Raw genomic sequence first — 18,731 nt, forward strand, 5'->3', positions numbered from 1 at the left:
TGGCTGAACAGAATTCCATTGTGTATGTATGCCACATTTTGTTTATTGATTCATCTCTTGGTGGACACTGAGGTTGATTCCAAAGCTGGGCAATAACAGTGCTTTTGCCAACTTTTAATATATTCATTCTCCTATGTCCTTTGGCATTTAATCATTTTCACTATCATTATTGATTAAAGTGGAATTAAAATTCCAACTGGTGGGGTTGGCATTGTGGCACAGGGGGTTCAGTTGCTGCTTGCGATGCCACCATCCCATATTGGAGTGCTGGTTCTGGTCCTGGCTGCTCTGCTTCTGATTCAGCTCCCTGAAATGTACCTGAGAAAGCAGTGGAGGATGACCTGAGTGCTTGGTCCCCTGCTACCTATACAGGAGACCTGGATGGTGTTCTGGGCTCCAGGCTTCAGCCTGACTTAGCTGCAGAAAAAGAACATTCCTCTGAATAGGGGTTGAGTAACATTATACTAACTTAGGAGCCAACATTAAGTAGCAAATAAAATATAACAAGAGAAAAAAGAATCCCTCAGGAGACCAGACGCGGGGCAGGAAAATGAGGCCTTTCTTGAGCTCCCTTCAAATCTGTGGTGCAGCCTGATGCTCTCGGGGCCACAGGCCACTCAGTGCTCAGCTTCTGCCCTCTGCTCACACAGACCAATGAGGCCAGCAGGCTACCAGCGCCAGAGGCCCCTGTTGGCGGAACACAGGGAGAGGCTGGGGTCATCTGCTTTTATTTGTGTAAGAAAGCATTTCTTTCCTAACATTTCTTTCCAAACTAATGTTTAATAAAGCTCTGTCATATGGAGGTCGCACAAATATGTATGGAACATGTAGTGTGTGTCAGGCATTGCGCTATAGACAGCACCTCATGGGGAAATCAGAATCAAGTGGGAAAATCAGGGAAATGAGGAGTGAGGCAGGTGGGTCAGGGAGGACTTGCAAAGGGAAGAATCAAAGAGACTTGTATTAAGACCTCTGCTGTGGGGAACATGGTTTCTAGACAGATTTGTACATGATAACATGACTGGGCGAGAGTAACTTTGCTTGACATGCTGTCCTTGAATGACTTGTGGACCAAATAAGAATAAAATGACCAAATGCTAAACATGGTAGAAACTACCATACTTGAAAATGTTCACAGCAATTTGTCATTTGTCAAGCTGCAGCTCTTTGTTCACCACATTGAGACCTCTCTTCTAGGGTCTCTTCCAGAAGAGACGGTTCCTTACCTGCTAGACAGGACATTAAAGTCAGTAAGAGAGCATCTACCATATCTCCCCTAAAAAAAAAAAAAAAAGATTCACGTTTTTCCCCCTGGGTGAAACGAACTAAAAATCATATCAACATGTAATTCTCCAGTAGAGGGCACTATTTCCACACACTTCAACTGTAGGACTTCAGCTAGACCAGTTTCAGAAGTTATCTGAGAACACAGAATTAAATCCAGAAAATCAGGGCGCACAGTTAAGTTGAAATGACACTTTAAAGTGTGTTACATACTTACAGGAGAAAAATCCCATCAGTTGGAAACTAATTTTGCACAAGTCACCTGCTCTGGGTGATCTGTGATTATTTTTCCTTACGCTGAATTACCTATAAGGGCATGTACCCATACCTGGTGAGAGCAGAGGGATATCTTGCCTCATAGGAAATCAAAAACTTGGCATTCCCTAAAATGTGGGAATCCTGAACTGTAGCTGTTTTAAAAAAATATTTTTTAAAAATTTCATTTGAAAGGCAGAATGTCAGAGAACCAGTGAGAATTCTCTCAACAGCTGGTTGACTCCCCAAATGCCTGCAACAGCTGTGGCAGGCCCAGGCTGAAACCAGGAGCTCAGCGCTCCATCCAGGCTTCTCTTGTGGCTGACAGGGTCCCGAAAACTTGAGCCATGATCTGCTGCCTCCCTGGGGTGCACATCAGCAGGATACTGGTTTTGAAGCAGAGGCCTGGGACTCAAACTAGGCACTCGCTACAGGACACGGGAGTCCTAAGCAGAGTCTTCACTGGTGCACCAAATGCCTGCCCTAGAACTGTAGCCTGATGACACATTTCAAATAACTCCTAAAGCACAGCCTGCCAGGTAAAGCCTCCTGACACAGAATCTGAGACTCAGAGCTGGCCTCTCTTGAAATAGGAAGCAAAACTGATGCTGGGAATTGCCTGTGCCTGCCCTGATTAAAATGCTTCTGCAAAATAGGCCATTTCACCTAATTCTGTCAACCCGTACATCAAGACCTGGAGCACAGGCCCTGAGCACAGACATGCAATCTCATTAGAAAAAGCACCACTGTGAGGACTCTCCAAAGTGAAACTCTAACTTGATCACGTGCAGAGGAAATCGGCCAACAGAAATCTCAAAAAATTGTACCCCAACCGTCTTTCAGGGTCAGGACAACAGAGCTCTCTAGAAATGCTGACATCATGTGGCTGAATGGAAAACAAGTGTGGTTCTCTCTGGAAATAGGTCATGCCCTTGAGAATGCCAGAACAGCTGCTAGGCAACTGGGTTTTGTGCCCCACCCCCGCTGGGAGAGGAAAGGAAGACCACCAGGTAAAGCTGGAAGCTTGTGCACTCTGGAGTTGAAGGATGTGGGGGCTAGGGAGTCCCACTCTGCTTTAACCCCAGGGCGAGGCAGGCTGTGTGAGCTGTGATCTGGGGGAAGACACCGCAGGTAGAGGACTTGGTCCCCTCATCCTGCCAAGGGACCACGAGTAGGGAGTAGGGGAAGGGAGGGAGGGGCAAGGAAGGGAGCTAGTCCAGGGATGGCTACTGGAGCCACTTGCAGTCTGGACTCTTGGGACCCACACACTGCAGAGTCTGCATGGAGAGAAGCTAGACCTGTACTTGCCAATAAATGAGGGCCAATTTTTTTCCCTTTTTAGGCAGAATTCCTCTATTTTTAATTCTTTAAAAATATATCTTGGCTCCTGTTCTGCTCTCCCTGAGTCGGATCCACTGTCATTTCTCTCATTTAGTCTCATGACTTGCCTTTAATTTTTAGTCGGATTTCAAAACTGTTGTTTCCATTTTCTTAATCCTAGTGGGCTTTAATTTTTATGTTTTAAATAATAATCTTTTTAAAAATATTTATTTATTATTTATTTGAAAGACAGAGTTACAGAGAGGCAGAGAGAGAGAGAGAGAAACAGAGGTCTTCCATCTGCTGGTTCACTCCCCAAATGGCTGCAACAGCTAGAGCTGGGCTGATCTAAAGCCAGAACCCGGAACTTCTTCTGGGTCTCCCACATGGGTGCATTGGGCCATGTTCTACTTCTTTCCTAGGCCACAGCAGAGAGCTGGATCGGAAGTGGAACAGCTGGGACATGAACTGGTGCCCATATGGGATGCCGGCACTGCAGGTGGCAGCTTTACCCACTAAGCCACAGCACCGACCCTTAAATAATAACTTTTCAAAAGATCTTTTCTAGACTTCTAGAACCCCAACATACCTATGTAAAAATGCTATGGGTCTATCCTACCATTAACAAAGAAAATAATGAGATACTTAAAGATACTAAAGGGCTTGCCCACATTTCTAACTCCTCTCCTCTCTTTGAATATCCCACAGAAGTATTTAATAAGAATATAATTATAAAAACATTAGAAAGTTAAAATACTATCACCAGTATCATCCCGGAGGAGGGAGAACACAACACTTCACATGCAGATTTTGTAGCCATACTTTCCAGACTTGAATCTCCAACTCCATTTTGTTTCTTTGTGACGTTGGGCACGTTACTCAATCTAAGTCTCTGTTCATTCATCCGGGCATAAAAGGGCAGAATAATTGTGACTTCCCCAAAGGGGACTGTGCAGACTGTGTGAGGGAACACATTAACACAGGGTTGGCGTATGGTACTTCGGTGTCCAGCACATTAGCTAGGGTGATGGTCCTTCTATTCTGACAGCATGAGCAGTACCTGGGTGCAGAGGCATGAACATGGGCCTTCTCTGCTGTGGCTCCTGCCTCCTCTGCCCACCACACACGTGGAAATGGCATGAATTATTATCCAGAGAGCTTGAACGGTATAGATACCTCCCCTGGACACACCCTTTGGGAATAGCATTTGACTCCACTTTTCCCCACCATTGCCTCCTATCTCCCTCCACCTTGAGTTCTATGCTACACAAGTTCACTGTCACTACTGTGCTTTATGTCAGGTGACTACAGGGCCTCTAGGATGGAAATAACCATGAGAAAGAAAAGACTGAGCTGGACAGTGACCTTCTACAGAGGCACCTTGAGTGTTTCAAGCCCCCCTCACAAAACAGCACTTTGTTTGATTTAAAATCTGAAAAATATTCTGGGAGCCCAGCATGAAATCTGCTAGAGGAGTAGCCGGGAGACACTCTGTAATAGACCTACTTGCTAAATGCATCGACATAGAATTTATTTTTTATTTAGTTTCCATAGAATACGGGGGTATGTTCCCCCTCTACCTGTAACGTGTGGACAGTGAAGCCTATGCTAGGAGCACAGCCTCTGGACTCACACAGCTTGGCTGAAACATTCTGTCACCTGCACACCCCCGAGAACATATTATTACGTTATTTGGGCAGTAAATTACACACTGAGCATTTGTTTCCTCCCTGTAAGGAGCAGATATAATACTTCCTTTATGGGGATGCAATAAGATAAAGCATGTAAAGGTCAATAAGAATTATTGAATTACTCTTTTTTTATTGACATTATTTGGGATTGAATTAAGGTCAACTTCTGCTTGTTATGTGTTGTGCTCTGCTCCCCAATGTTGCCCAGTTGAGCAAATGAGTAGTGGATTGACTGCATTCGGGGTGCCAGGTCAGAGGTTTTGGCACGACAAATGGTGTTTATTTGAAGGAGGCCACCTGGTCTATGCATAATGGCCTGGAAAGATCCAGGAAACCTGGACTATGGACTCAGCTCTGCTGTGACTAGTGCTGCAACCTTTGGCAAGCACAGTCACGCTGTGACTGCCTCATGCCTGCCACCCTCCCAAGCTGCTGCCCTCTCCTCCTCTCTCCCTCTGCTGGGAGAACTGTCGAGGTACCAGCTGCCATCCCCCTGGGGATCCACCTCCAGCTGATGGGAGCTGCTTTCTCCAGAGGTGCCCATGAAGTTTTGTGTGTACGGCTCCTTGGTGGCTGGAAGTCAATGGGTGACTAGCAGGAGGGTTCTGACGCCCAGTCGCTCAGTCCTTTGCCTTAAGGAGGGGAGACCACCCGAGAGTGCCACCCGTGCTGCAGGGCTCCCAGGGTTGATAGCAGAGGGAGGATGCTGGTGGAAGCCATCCCTTTGCTTGCTTCCCTGTTGTGCTTCTCCACTTTTCTAGTAGGCATCTCTTAAGAGTGTTCTCTCAGTAAATCACTGGAACAAGAACACTTGTCCCCCGCTACGCTTTTAGGAAACTGTACCTAAGACCAAAAGAAGACTCTTAGCATCAGTTACACTTGGTGGAGAGCAAAGGAGTTGGAACCATTTTCATTGATGGGTCTATTTCATGAATGCAGATTTTCATTTCCAGAGTATTTCTGTATATTTCATGGTCTGCTATTCAGTCAAGTCCATTCTACAGTTTTTTCTTGATTCATATGGCCCAAAGGGAGATTAGTGGAAGGACCTTAAGGATTTTCTAAGCTAAAATGTATGAGTTTCCAAATGTGTCTCCATAAGGGGTATGGTGGGAGAGAAGTCAGAATTACTGACCTTGTGAGGAGGAAAGGAGTAAACTAAGGGTTCCAGCTTGGGAGTAGAATGGTCAACACTTTGCGGGCAAGGCCCATCATTTCATGACTTCCACCACTGTGGACGCATCTCTAGCTATGACAGAAACACCCCAGGCTCCGCCAGGTTGCAACTCCTCAGAAAACCTCATATACCTGGGGGTTATATCATTTATACAGGATTTACGGACATCAAATAAACCGCATTGTGGTACAGTTTAAGGAAAAGTTAGAAAATGTTTATTCATTGGATTAATGAACCTCTGGGGCCTACACAGGCTTCAAACGAGGTGGAAGGAAACCTCCATTAATGCTGTATTCCTGAAGGCACCAAGAAATTAAGTCAGGAGCGATCTTAAAATGTACTCCCCCCCCCCTTTCTTTCTGGACAGTTCTCTGTGCTTAGTTTTTAATTATAATAGAAACCAAGACATAAAAATGAGGAAATAAGGCAAATATACCCCAAAATATGTAAAAATCTGTATTTATGTAAACCTGGGTAGACAGATGTTTATAAATAAATGTATTTTTATAAATAAGATGAGTAAAGCTGTAAGTCAGTTGACAGTGAAAAAAGTAGTAATGATGTCACACGGTAGGTTCCTGTGTATCAACTCAGTGAAAAAAGATTTCAACTTTGCCAAGTTCAAAAATATAACTGACCTTGCCGTGTACAGGCTTGTGAAATGGAATCAGAGGACAAAAAGAATGCTAAGTTTTCTTTTCTTTCTCACAATGTCATTTTATACTGATGATTAATTTTATGGTGTTCTTTAAAGGAAGCAGGAGCAGATATTATTCTATAGATTGGGAATACTTCCCCACAATGGACTTAATATGTTGCATTACCTATTTGATAAACATTACAGACTCGGCTCTATAGTTCTCTATAGTTTATCATTAGGTTCTTTGTTCTGATAAAAGGTTCTTTAGAAATACATGACATCCCCAGATGTAAGGAAAAGTTAATTAACTCTGTAATCCTTGTCTAGTGTTATTACGCATCAGGGCCACAGTCCTTGTCATTATGATCCTTACAGTCTGGTTAAGGGTCAGGCCACAGCTCTGACAAACCAGTTTCTGTCTTTTTCCAAACAACTATGAAGGTGAAATTGCTAGGAGTGCGACATGTGAGGGTCCTCGGGGACACAACCTACTGGAGAGGACGGGCTGAACACACAGATGGGATGAAACAGGTTTACTTTGGGGTTAGTGACTTGGGGAGAATGATTTGAGTGAGGGAGAATGACCTCCCAGGCACAGCAAGGTAGACTGTGCCTTATGATAGAGATACAGGGGAGCTACTGAGGATATTTACACAGCAAAGTAAGATAACACAAGCAGTGTTATAGCAAGACAAACCCAAGAGTATAGAAATACAGTACTGGAAGGAGAGAACAGAATTAGATGCAGGCAGGTAAAATGACATAAAACAATATTTGTGACATAGAGAACATGTATTAGTCCTATTATGATCATAAGACACAGCAATTCAACCATGATGTAATGAGAGCTGTGGCCACAGTGAGGATTATAGAAAGACAGAATCAATAATGAGAAAGTTGGAGGAGTGTGAATCAATATGATTTGGTGACTAATTGGAAGTTGAGAGATCAAAAGGAAAATTGCTTTGTTCCTCACCTTATAAGATTCTTTAATCTGTAATTTCCAGGGTGTTTCTTCTGAACCCAGTTAAACATTTGCATTTGGCCTCTATATTTTTACTTATATTTCAACTTTGAAATTATATTTTATTAATAATAATGTCTAAGTAATGGATGGCCTCCATCAGCGATGAGAGATTTATATAGAGTAGACCAATAGATTTCTGAAACAAATGACTCATAATGCAGCCTTTATGGTCTCATAGTGATTTTAATGAAGCCAGGCTTTTATGCAATAAAGAGAGGATTACTACTCTACTCCAGGATCAAGCAATGGAGATTCAAATATGAGGCTATTTTTAAGGTGCATTAGAACACATAAGCATAAATTTTTAAGGCTTAAAACTGTCAGAAAAGTTTTCTGGCTGTATGAAACACTGTTCACCATTCATATTTTATCACTCATAAAACACTTCATTACACCATCTTTGATTTTTTTAAAATTTATTTTATTTATTTGAGAGGCAGAGACAGATAAAAATAGCCTCTCTGCTGGTTCATGCCCCACAACAGCCAGGGCAGGGCCAGGCTAAAGCCAGGAGCTTGGAGCTCAATCTGGGTTTCCCATGTGGAGGTCTCTCCATGCCGAGTACCCAGGGACCTGAGCCATCATTTGCTGCCTGCTGGCAGGCACATCAGCAGGAAGCTGGAGTAAGGAATGGAGCTGAAACTCAAACCAAGGCACTGAGACATGGGATGCAAGTGTCCCAGGCAGCATCTTAACCACTGTACTAAAGGCCTGTCCCCACTGCACCATCCGAGCAGGGAAATGAAAGTGAGACTTGAACAAGAAGGGAATGATGGAATAAGCGAAGTGCTTCCCTGTAACTACTGGGAGTTGATATGAGAATTACTCATGGTAACTTTCATTGACTTATTCAGTTATTAAAAACATTTATTTCCAGGAACTCTTGCTTTCCAGGAATTATGCTTTATATGTAAAGATAAAGAGACAATTAAATCATCCACGTGCCCTCAAGGAACCTACAGTCTAAAGCTAAGTCAGATTAGTGAACCAAAAATTAAAATACACCTGAGAAGTGCTATAAACACTGTATGAATGACATAGGGTTATGGGACTAAAGCAGAGGCAGCAGAAGAGAAGCAGCTAACCAGTGCTGGTTGGAGAAAGCCTGGGTGGAGGAAGAAGCAGGAGGAGCTGGAGGGGGCCTGGACAGTTTCCAAGAGGAAATGCTGCTTACGTTTCCCTCCCCCTGGTCTCCTCCCAACCCATCACCTTTGGACCTTTCCTAACAGCCAGGTTGCCAAGCTGCTTGGTGTTTTATTGCCTTTGGGAAGAAATGTGAGAGTGGATAGCAGAGAAATTTGAGTCCTGTGTTGGGCTTCGAGTTCTGAAGGTCAGGCTTTCAGTAGAAGGACCTATCTGGGGGTGCAGGTGTTAGATGAGGTAGAATGTGAATCAGTAAGAGAAGGGCTTCCTGTTCTCAAAGACTGTGAGGTCTTGGAGCTCAGGGGAGGAAGGGGGCAGGCCTAGTATCCTTTACAGCTGAGCCCTTGAGCAATGGGCCCAGCAGGAGGATCTGAGACAGGAAAAGGAAAAGAAGTGACTGCAAGGTGTTTTTGTCAGAGAAGGGGGCGGGGGACGGTGTATTAAGCTTAGTCAGATTCCTGTGCCTCCATTTGGGGTCCAGCAATGGGATTTTTTTTTTTTTTTTTGACAGGCAGAGTTAGTGAGAGAGAGACAGAGAGAAAGGTCTTCCTTTTTCCATTAGTTCACCTCCCAAGTAGCCGCTATGGCCCGCTTGTTGTGGCTGGCACGCTGCGCCGATCCGAAGCCAGGAGCAAGGTGCTTCCTCCTGGTCTCCCATGCCGGTGCAGGGCCCAAGGACCTGGGCCATCCTCCACTGCACTCCCGGGCCACAGCAGAGAGCTGGCCTGGAAGAGGGGCAACCGGGACAGAATCCGGCACCCCAACCAGAACCAGAACCCGAACCCGGTGTGCCGGCGCCGCAGGCAGAGGATTAGCCTAGTGAGCTGCGGTGCCGGCCAAGATGATTCTTGAGTATAGCTTGAACACAGCAATTTCCTAACCCAGCAGTGCATAGTAATACATAGTGCTGGATGGAAAAGGGAGTAAAACATGCTTTAGCTTTGGTACTTAGACCACTATACTCGCTTTGGTAAGAGTTGGTGAAAGAAACAGCAAGGAGAGAAGATGGAAGATAATCAATGTGGCAACAAACAGCATCCCTTGAAAAGTTCATAGAAAAGGGGAATCAGAGAAGAGTTAATGTTGGTGCTGAAAGAAAACCCCTAAAATCCATGTTTAGTTTTTTCACAGCATGCATGTCCCATGAACTTTCTAAAGGGGCCTCGTCTACTCTGTTCTTTCTCTATTCTTTTCCGAAGTTTACTTGAGAAAGGAAGGAAAGACAAGAACCAGGTACCATAGAGAACGTGTTTCCACACTGCAGGGGATGGCCTGAGCAAGAGGCATGGGTTGAAAATAGAGGAGGAAGGTGGATGGAAGGCTGGTATTGGGTGACAGTGACCTGAAACCCTGCAGTCTTTCTTCCGCTCTGCGGTGGGAAGAAAATGGAGGGCAGAGGATGGGGATGCAGGGAAGTCTGCAGACAAAAGGACAGGAATCCACTTAACACTGAACACACTTGGTCTGGTAGCCTCCCCGTCATGGATTGCAACAATGAGTAAGACACCATTCCTGTCCTCTGCCTTCTCAGACATTCACTTTAGTTACATAAACACATGGGTATTTAACCTTATTCTCCTTGAAATTGAAACGTGCCCAGTGGTGGTCTACAAAGGGCAGGATGCTGGATGATTTTTTACCAACATTGTTTAGAATTGGTGGTACATGGTGAATGCAAAAAAAACAGTTTGAATTTTGGGCAGTTTGATCTTGATCTGTAACCCTGCGTAGACAGTACAGCCCCTTATTGCCTGCATAAGGCACAGATTTCCTACTATCTTGCCCTTGAATCACCAGTGATGCTTCCATCTCTGTGTCAAGGTTTCTCTCTAAGAAAGACATAAGTCCATAGTGATAATTTGGGTAACAAGAGCGAAAGAACCTGCAGGAAGCTACGAGGTCAAGTTTAACCCTTTCATATTTAAGAAGAAAGTGAGGCCCAGACAGGTGACTGCCTCATGGGAGGCCACCCAATTAGGGTATGGCCAAGAAGGGTCTGGAACTCAGTTCTCCTGATCTCCACTTGGTATCAGGAAGAAAAGTTCATACTGTCTACCTTCCCAGGCTGAATCTCAAAGAGCAGTTTAATGACATTAAAATAAAAGAATGTCACTTAGAGGCCCACATAGATCCAGTAACAAATCAACAGGCATTTGGGGGAAATTAGCAGGAAGAACAACTTGGTCAGTCTCTGTTTTCCCTCCATAGTGGGGTCAAAGGTTCACCCTAAGTGCCTTCACTGCAATCAATCTATTTCTTTTCACATCATTCATTGTTCTTTGACAATATTTTTCAAAGAATTTGAAATGACCAATTTTGTCTTCTGCAGTACTAGGTATAGTTCCAAACTATATTTTCTCAAGGGTGTGTGTGTGTGTGTGTGTATATATATGTGTGTATAAACCATAACTATTTGCATAGGACATTACAATACATTTTGGGAAGTACAATAAAAATTTAAATATATGATCTAAAGACCTTAGGAAACAAAAAGAGTAGTGAGAGAAAATGAAGGCACAGGAAAATAAGAGGAGAATAATCTAGGACTGTAACTGGAGAACTTGTTAGCTTCCGCACTACTCAGCTGTGCAATGTTGGGTTCAGTGTAAATCATATTTTAAATATAAAAACGAGCTTCTTATTTTAAGAAACAGAATTCTTACTTAATTCTTTTTTCTGGAATTAAAGAATTAACCCCTTGATGATGTATTCTGCATATTTTGCATTTTATATATTCTAGTTTTCTTAAATTGAATTTGCCTAAAATGGAAATATATCGGTATAAGGTACATTACATGTAAAAGTATGCCATAAAGGCAGGAAAAAGTTCATGGATATTGAACATGTAATGTCTACTGTGTTTGGACAGAGCAGAGAGAGAACTTTGAAAAAAAGTCTACTTGTAGCATAGACTATCTATGTGATTACAAACTACATGGGCTTTGGCAGGAAACACTCTGAGTTCATTTCTAGTTCCTCTACTTACCAGAGTTTGACGACAATTAAACAAGATGACTGCATGTTTGGTTAGTGACACTCAATTAGCACTCAGTAAATGGCAATAGAAACTGTTCTATAGTTGAAAATGGGCTGTGCTTGGGTCCACACGAGCTTGACAGAACAAGATGTACCTAAAAGATTTTTTGTCTAATGCAGATGGACTCTTCAGAGAAATAAAAAAAACCACTACTTCTTTCTGGTGTCGATTTGGTGGTGAATGGTTCTACCCAATAATGTCAGTCATTTCTAGGTCTGTACTTTTTAGTTGATATATGCTTTTTTTTTTTTTTTTTTTTTTTTTTTTTTTTTTTTGACAGGCAGAGTGGACAGTGAGAGAGAGAGACAGAGAGAAAGGTCTTCCTTTGCTGTTGGTTCACCCTCCAATGGCCCCTGCGCTGCGGCCGGCGCACTGCGCTGATCTGAAGCCAGGAGCCAGGTGCTTCTCCTGGTCTCCCATGGGGTGCAGGGCCCAAGCACTTGGGCCATCCTCCACTGCACTCCCTGGCCACAGCAGAGAGCTGGCCTGGAAGAGGGGCAACCAAGACAGAATCCGGTGCCCCGACCGGGACTAGAACCCGGTGTGCCGGCGCCGCAAGGCGGAGGATTAGCCTAGTGAGCCGCGGCGCCGGCCTGATATATGCTTTTAAAATATAACAAAAAGGCAACAGATAGGAGGATACAGAAAAAACTCTAACCTCTCCTGAAGTCCTATGGGCTTCATTTTGAAAGGAGAATGGCAGACAGAGGCAGAGGCAGCAGCTTTGATCTCAGGAGTGCATTGGCCTTGAGGATCTATGATGACATTCAGCACCTTTGGGGCCTGCTCAGGCTGGACCATGCTGTGGGGTGTCTTCGCCTCTGACTGTCCTGGTGGTAATGCGATAGGTGATAGGTGGATCTCCTGCTTTTTCTCTTTATCTTGTCTCAAGGAAAGCTGAAACTTTTCTTTTAATCTGTAAAGAATCTACAGAAGAAAATACAAGGGTACTTCAATAAGTTTGCAGAAAAAATGGAATTGAGATACACTGATTTTGGTGCACACATTTTTTGCAATCCATGCCCATTTTTTTCCATCATACACATTTTCCATGAGTCTTTTGAGTACCCTCACATAAAGGGTTCCTGTTACAGTTTGTCACACTGAACAACAAAGTATGGTCCCCTCCAATCAAACCTAGAAGACAAAACCAAACCAAAATAAATGTTCTGTGAGAGAGTAAGCAAAGACTTCTAGGATGATTTCTGTTTTATAGTATTAAGACTCTTTTTCAAGAGGATATGCTTGGAATTCCCACTTATGGTGCACATACATGTCAAACTGTTGTGTACATAAATCTCCTTAAAGGTATATTCAGTAGATTTGGCTAACTTTATAAAAATGCCAGATGTCAGTCTGATCACATCGGATTTTTTACTTAAAATCACTAAAATGATGAGCTTCTAGAAGGAATAGCCATGAAGCAGGGGCCTGTGACATTTGTTAAAACAGTGATTTGCACTGAATATAGCATGGTGGAAAAAAAAATTTTGTAAAATATTAATAATGGAATAGTTATGCCATAAACCATAATTTATTACACTGGCAAATATCTGCCTTAGTCATACACCAACTTGGTAAGTCCTTGAAAAAGCTAGATTTAGGACATCCATCCAAGAATAACTTGAATAACCACAATTTTCTTTCTTACTTATTTCCCCTGTTCATTTTTAATGCAGGAAAAAAGCAAAAGCTTGCTTTTCCTCCCATTTCAGGCCCTTTCAGGACTGACTGGCTCAGTGTAGAAATGGTAGGAACACCACTTTTAAACCTCTGAAAGAAATGGGCTGACTCTGCTGGCACCCTCCTTGGGCCAATAAAGACAGCAAAGTTCATCTTTCATGTGTGCAGGCTTCCCTTTCTACAGGACTTGCCCCTCCCCCTGTGATGCTGATTCCTCTAGATACCTTGTCTTTGTTCAAGTTTCTTCACCTAAGGAGATGACTTAACCCATTATCTGTGGGTTGTTTTTTTTTTTTTTGACAGGCAGAGTGGACAGTGAGAGAGAGAGAGAGACAGAGAGAAAGGTCTTCCTTTTGCTGTTGGTTCACCCTCCAATGACCACTGCAGCCAGTGCGCTGTGGCCGGCGCACCGCACTGATCCAAAGCCACGAGCCAGGTGCCTCTCCTGGTCTCCCATGTGGGTGCAGGGCCCAAGGACCTGGGCCATCCTCCACTGCAGTCCTGGGCCACAGCAGAGAGCTGGACTGGAAGAGGAGCAACCGGGACAGAATCTGGCGGCGCCCCGACCGGGACTAGAACCCGGTTTGCAGGCGCCGCAGGCAGAGGATTAGCCTATTGAGCCGCGGCGCTGGCCTTATCTGTTTTTTTTTTTTTTTTTAAAGATTTATTTACTTATTTATTTGAAAGGCAGAGTTACAGAGAGGCAGAGGCAGAGGCAGAGAGAGAGAGAGGTCTTCCATCTGGTGGTTCACTCCCCAGATGCTGCAATGGCTGGAGCTGGGCCAATCCGAAGTCAGGAGCCAGGAGCTTCTTCTGGGCCTCCCATGCAGGGACCCAAGGACTTGGGCCATCTTCTACTGCTTGTTCAGGCCATAGCAGAGATCAGGGTCAGAAATAGAGCAGCTGGGACTCAAATGGGCGCCCATATGGAAAGCCGGCACTGCAAGCAGCAGCTCACTCCCTACGCCACACCTTAGTCCATTATCTTCAGTTATGTAAAGGTGTATGGCACTGCTGACAATGACACCTTAAAAAACTTTAAGCCAATTTAAGGTCCTCTGCTTAATTCCTGGAATCCACTAGCTGAATGAATGTTATTCTAGGAGGAAAGGGCTTTCCTGGCACATTTACTCTAACTAGTCATAAGCTGAATTTTGTGTTTTCTTTCAAACTTCCATTAGAGTATAGTATACTATATCTACTGGAAAGATACAAAGTCTCAATGTATGTGCATATTTTCTTCTGTTTAAAGGATGAATAGAAAAGAAAATTAGAAAAGAATTTGACTGAAATTGTGGAAGAAATAAATACTTTTGAGAATTTGCTTCAGAAAAACTTTAGAAAATATTGCCCATGATTCTCAAAATAATTATAGGAATAAAGTCTAACAAAATAAGACTATGAAAAAGAATCAGGATGAAATAAAAACACAACAATATAAGATGCAAAGACACCAGACTGAGATTTAAAAACAAAGAACCCAAAGAACTGAAAACTCAATAGCAGCTTGTAAACTTCTGTGCAAGTAATGAAGAGCAGAAATGATGACGCAGGAATTGCATGGTAAATATGACCCAGCTATGTCACTCCTGGAAATATATCCAAAGGAGATGAAATCAGCATATGAAAGAGTCACCTGCACTCCCAGATTTATTGATGCTCAATTCACAATAGCAAATATATAGAGTCAACCTAGATGTCCCGATCAACTGATGATCAGATAAAGAAAATGTAGTACATATGACAAACCTGAGAAACTATCTAGAATATGGGGTGAAATAATAAACAGATGATGAAGAAAACAAAACATTGGGTAAGGAAGCCAGAGAAGACATACTGTAAATGATGAAACAGGACATGTGATTAAAAAACGCATCATTCAAAATGATTGTTCACTGTCTACTTGGGGTCACATGTCCTGAAAATTACAGGGTACTCTGCTATGAACAAAATAGACTGACCTCCATTTTTATGGAACTAAGCCACATGAAATGAAAAGGTTCTTAGTAAAAAAAAAAAAAGTTCCCAAACTATGAGTGTCAATTGAAAGAGGAGTTAACGTGGGAAGAAAATGGAGCAATTTTCATAGCTGTGAGAGAAAAAAAGTGTATTTCAACGGATGCATGAATTTTTACACCTAGCTTGATGTTCGCTTTTATGAAAGCAACAGAAAGAATTTCTCAAACATGTAAGGTCTCAGAAAATGTACTACTCAATGTCTTCTTGAAAATTTTTACTCCAAGATTTACAAAAACTTCAAAAAGCTCATGAAAAATAGAGGTAAAAATAAACTCTTTTTTGCTGCCCCAAATTTTGAAATCTTGCATAGTTCATAATGTTCATAATGCACATTTCCATGAAATTTTTGATGACCCTTTGTACTCCTAGTCATAATTTTATATTTTAATTAGGATTAAAATTGTGATATAAAAGGGAGCTGTGGAATTAATTAAATACACAGAGAGAACCCAATTTAATTGTGTGTCAGATCCGATATCCCAAATTATAGTAACAAGAAAGAAAGTTGAGGGAAAGCAGAGAGATTAAAAAAAGGGAGGGTGAATTTACACCAAAGAATGTTTAGAGGCAACTGAAGTTAGAACGGTCATCAGAGGTCTTGCTAACCCCCTTACCCATAAGAAAACTGATATTTGAGAAGCAATGAGTAGGCCCCAAATCCACCACTAGGGGTGGCAGAGCCCAGCCCCATGTAGCTCTGATCCACAGGCTGGGCATTTCCCACCTTCTCGTGCATTACCTTCCATGTTTTTCTTCTCTACCCCACCATTCATACAGATCAACTCTGAAATCACATCTGCAGTGGATCTCATGCTCATCACAGAGTTCCTCCCTTCCTCCCTTTCCTTCCTCCCTTCCTCCCTCCCTCCCTCCCTTCCTCTCCTTCTCTCCTTCTCTCCTTCCTTCCTTCTTTTTTTTTTTTTTTTTTTTTTTGACAGGCAGGCAGAGTTAGACAGAGAGAGAGAGAGAGAGAGAGAGAGAGAGAAAGGTCTACCTTTTTCCGTTGGTTCACCCCCCAAATGGCCGCTATGGCCAGCGCGCTGCGCCAATCTGAAGCCAGGAGCCAGGTGCTTCCTCCTGGTCTCCCATGTGGGTGCAGGGCCCAAGCACTTGGGCCATCCTCCACCGCCCTCCCGGGCCACAGCAGAGAGCTGGGCTGTAAGAGGAGCAACCACGACAGAATCCGGTGCCCCGACCAGGAGACCAGGACTAGAACCCTGGGGTGCCGGCGCCACAGGTGGAGGATTAGCCTAGTGAGCCGTGGCCCTGGCCTCTTTCTTTCTTTTCAAAGATTTATCTATTTATTTATTTGAAAGGCAGACTAACAGAGAGGCAGAGGCAGAAAGAGAGAAAGAGAGAGAGAGAGAGGTCTTTCATCCTCACTCCTCAGATGACCACAACTGCCAGAGCTGTGCTGATCCAAAGCCAGGAGCCAGGAGCTTCTTCCAGGTCTCCAACATGGGTGCAGGGGCCCAAGCACTAGGGTCATCTTCTACTGCTTTGCCAGGTCATAGCAGAGAGCTGGATCAAAAGTGGAACAGCCAGGACACGAACCGGTGCCCATATGGGACGCGGGCATTGCAGGCAGCAGCTTTACCTGTATTGCAGGATGCGGCCACAGCACCGGCCCCTCAACACTGGGTTTCAAAAGCACCAAATCTAAGAGCATGCTTTTCATGGACTGAAAGATCTTCATAAGGAAAAAATATTTAAAGAACTATGCACAAGTGAGAAATGCCTAGACATTTACATTATAGCTTGAATTGCCAGAAATCCTTAATGTCTTTGATGTTAGTTTACTTCCTCTTAAGCTAGAAGCCTTTATACCAATGGTTTTCATTGATGCTGATAGGGTAAAGCTAAATCACATTTTGTTGAGCAATGGATTCAGAATATTCCCATGACCAATACTACAGAAGAGCAAAGAATGTTTAAGACAGTGGTAAGTGTTCTCACCCTGATTATAATTACTTTCAAAAAAGTCTATTGTATTATATTGTGTTTTCTTTAAGCTGTAGCATAGAAAATACTGAAAGCAAAGGCCTTTATCCCACGAACAATGCTTAAAGTTTTAAATTGTTTTTAATTCTTTTGTTTCCATAACCCTTACAGTATACTCTGATACCATGCTACAAAAACAAGATCCATACTAGAAAAATACTAACCAGATGATACATGTCGTATTAGGCTAAACAAATAACTACTAAAAGGTGAGACAATGGAATTTAAATGGATTTTTTTAAAAAAAATTGAAAGAATCTAATTTCTTGAATGAAGAAAGAGGTATACTGCAGCTTTAAAAATATATTTAGTAGAGGAAGATAATGCATATATTGCATATTCTAAACTCTTCAGATCTAAATATAATATGTATTATTTGGGACATTTGCTTTTTTTTTTTTCTTAGATTTTGGAGAAACATGTTTCAACAATGAGAATGAGAAAGCCAAGGAAATGCTGACCTCAATTGCTCTTCAGAAGTCATTTTATGATTATCTTAGTGAAAAATAAGGTCTAGTCTAAAGTCCTTCTTTGCCACTCGTGAGCTTATGTTTTTGTAGGGGAACCTTTGTCACATATTTAACCATCAGTCATCTGTTTATTTCATCTCATGTTAGAGGTCAACTTTTCGACCTGTCTCTGTGTACTATGTGTACATACTGGCTTCTACATCTTTAATCAGGAACAAGCAGAAGGTGAAGAATGTATAATGCAAGCAAGACACTGTTTAAACATTCTCTACAGAGTGGACTGTCTGAAAACAGGTGGAGAAATCCAAAGGGTTGGCACTTGGCAATAGGGTGGCTGTCATGGAAGTAAGCTATAAGGCAATGGGCTTCAACGGGCAAGGCCTTTGCTCTTCAGGAAACACTGGCCGTGTCTGGAGGCATTTTTGGTTGTCATATTTGGGGGGAGGTGAAGAAGGGATGCTAGTGGTACCTGGTGTGCAGAGGTTAGGGATGCTTCAAGATATCCTACACTACACTGGAAAGACACCCTACCTCAGAAGTAGCCAGTCCCAAGAGTCAGTAGTGCTACTACTGAGAAATCTTGGTGCAAGGAATCTTAAAAATCATCTTGTGTTATTTCTTTATTTCACATTTACATCTACAGTGGTTGAATGATTAATGGAAGGTGGAAATAAAGCCTAAACTCTAAATTTTCTGATACTCTGGCATGTGATCATTCAGCTCTACTACTTTTTTTTTTAAAGAGATTTATTTTTATTTATTTGAAAGGCAGAGTACTGAGAGAGGAGAAGGGGGGCGGGGAGAGAAGGAGGGAGAGAGAGAAAGAGAGAGAGTTAGAAAGAGAGAGAGAGATCTTCCATCTACTGGTTCACATTCCAAATGGCCACAATCACCAAGGCTGGGCCAGGCCAAAGCTGGGAGCCTGGAGCTTATTCTGGGTCTCCCACGTGGGTGCAGGGATCCAAGCACTTGGACCATCCTCTG

At 42.9% G+C, this 18,731-nt stretch overlaps 1 protein-coding gene across 6 annotated transcripts in view; it reads right to left on the reverse strand.

Annotated features, from left to right (window-relative positions):
* Positions 1-18,731, reverse strand: part of PTPRR (protein tyrosine phosphatase receptor type R) — a 288,370-nt gene that overhangs the window by 88,619 nt on the left and 181,020 nt on the right. For all 6 annotated transcript variants that reach the window (XM_008256786.4, XM_051845666.2, XM_017341983.3 and 3 more), the window contains one exon: positions 12,233-12,501. In XM_008256786.4, the coding sequence (XP_008255008.3) occupies positions 12,233-12,501 (269 nt within the window). The remainder of the gene's footprint in view (positions 1-12,232; positions 12,502-18,731) is intronic.

Source organism: Oryctolagus cuniculus, chromosome 11, assembly GCF_964237555.1.
Source record: "Oryctolagus cuniculus chromosome 11, mOryCun1.1, whole genome shotgun sequence".
Classification (NCBI taxonomy): domain Eukaryota; kingdom Metazoa; phylum Chordata; class Mammalia; order Lagomorpha; family Leporidae; genus Oryctolagus; species Oryctolagus cuniculus.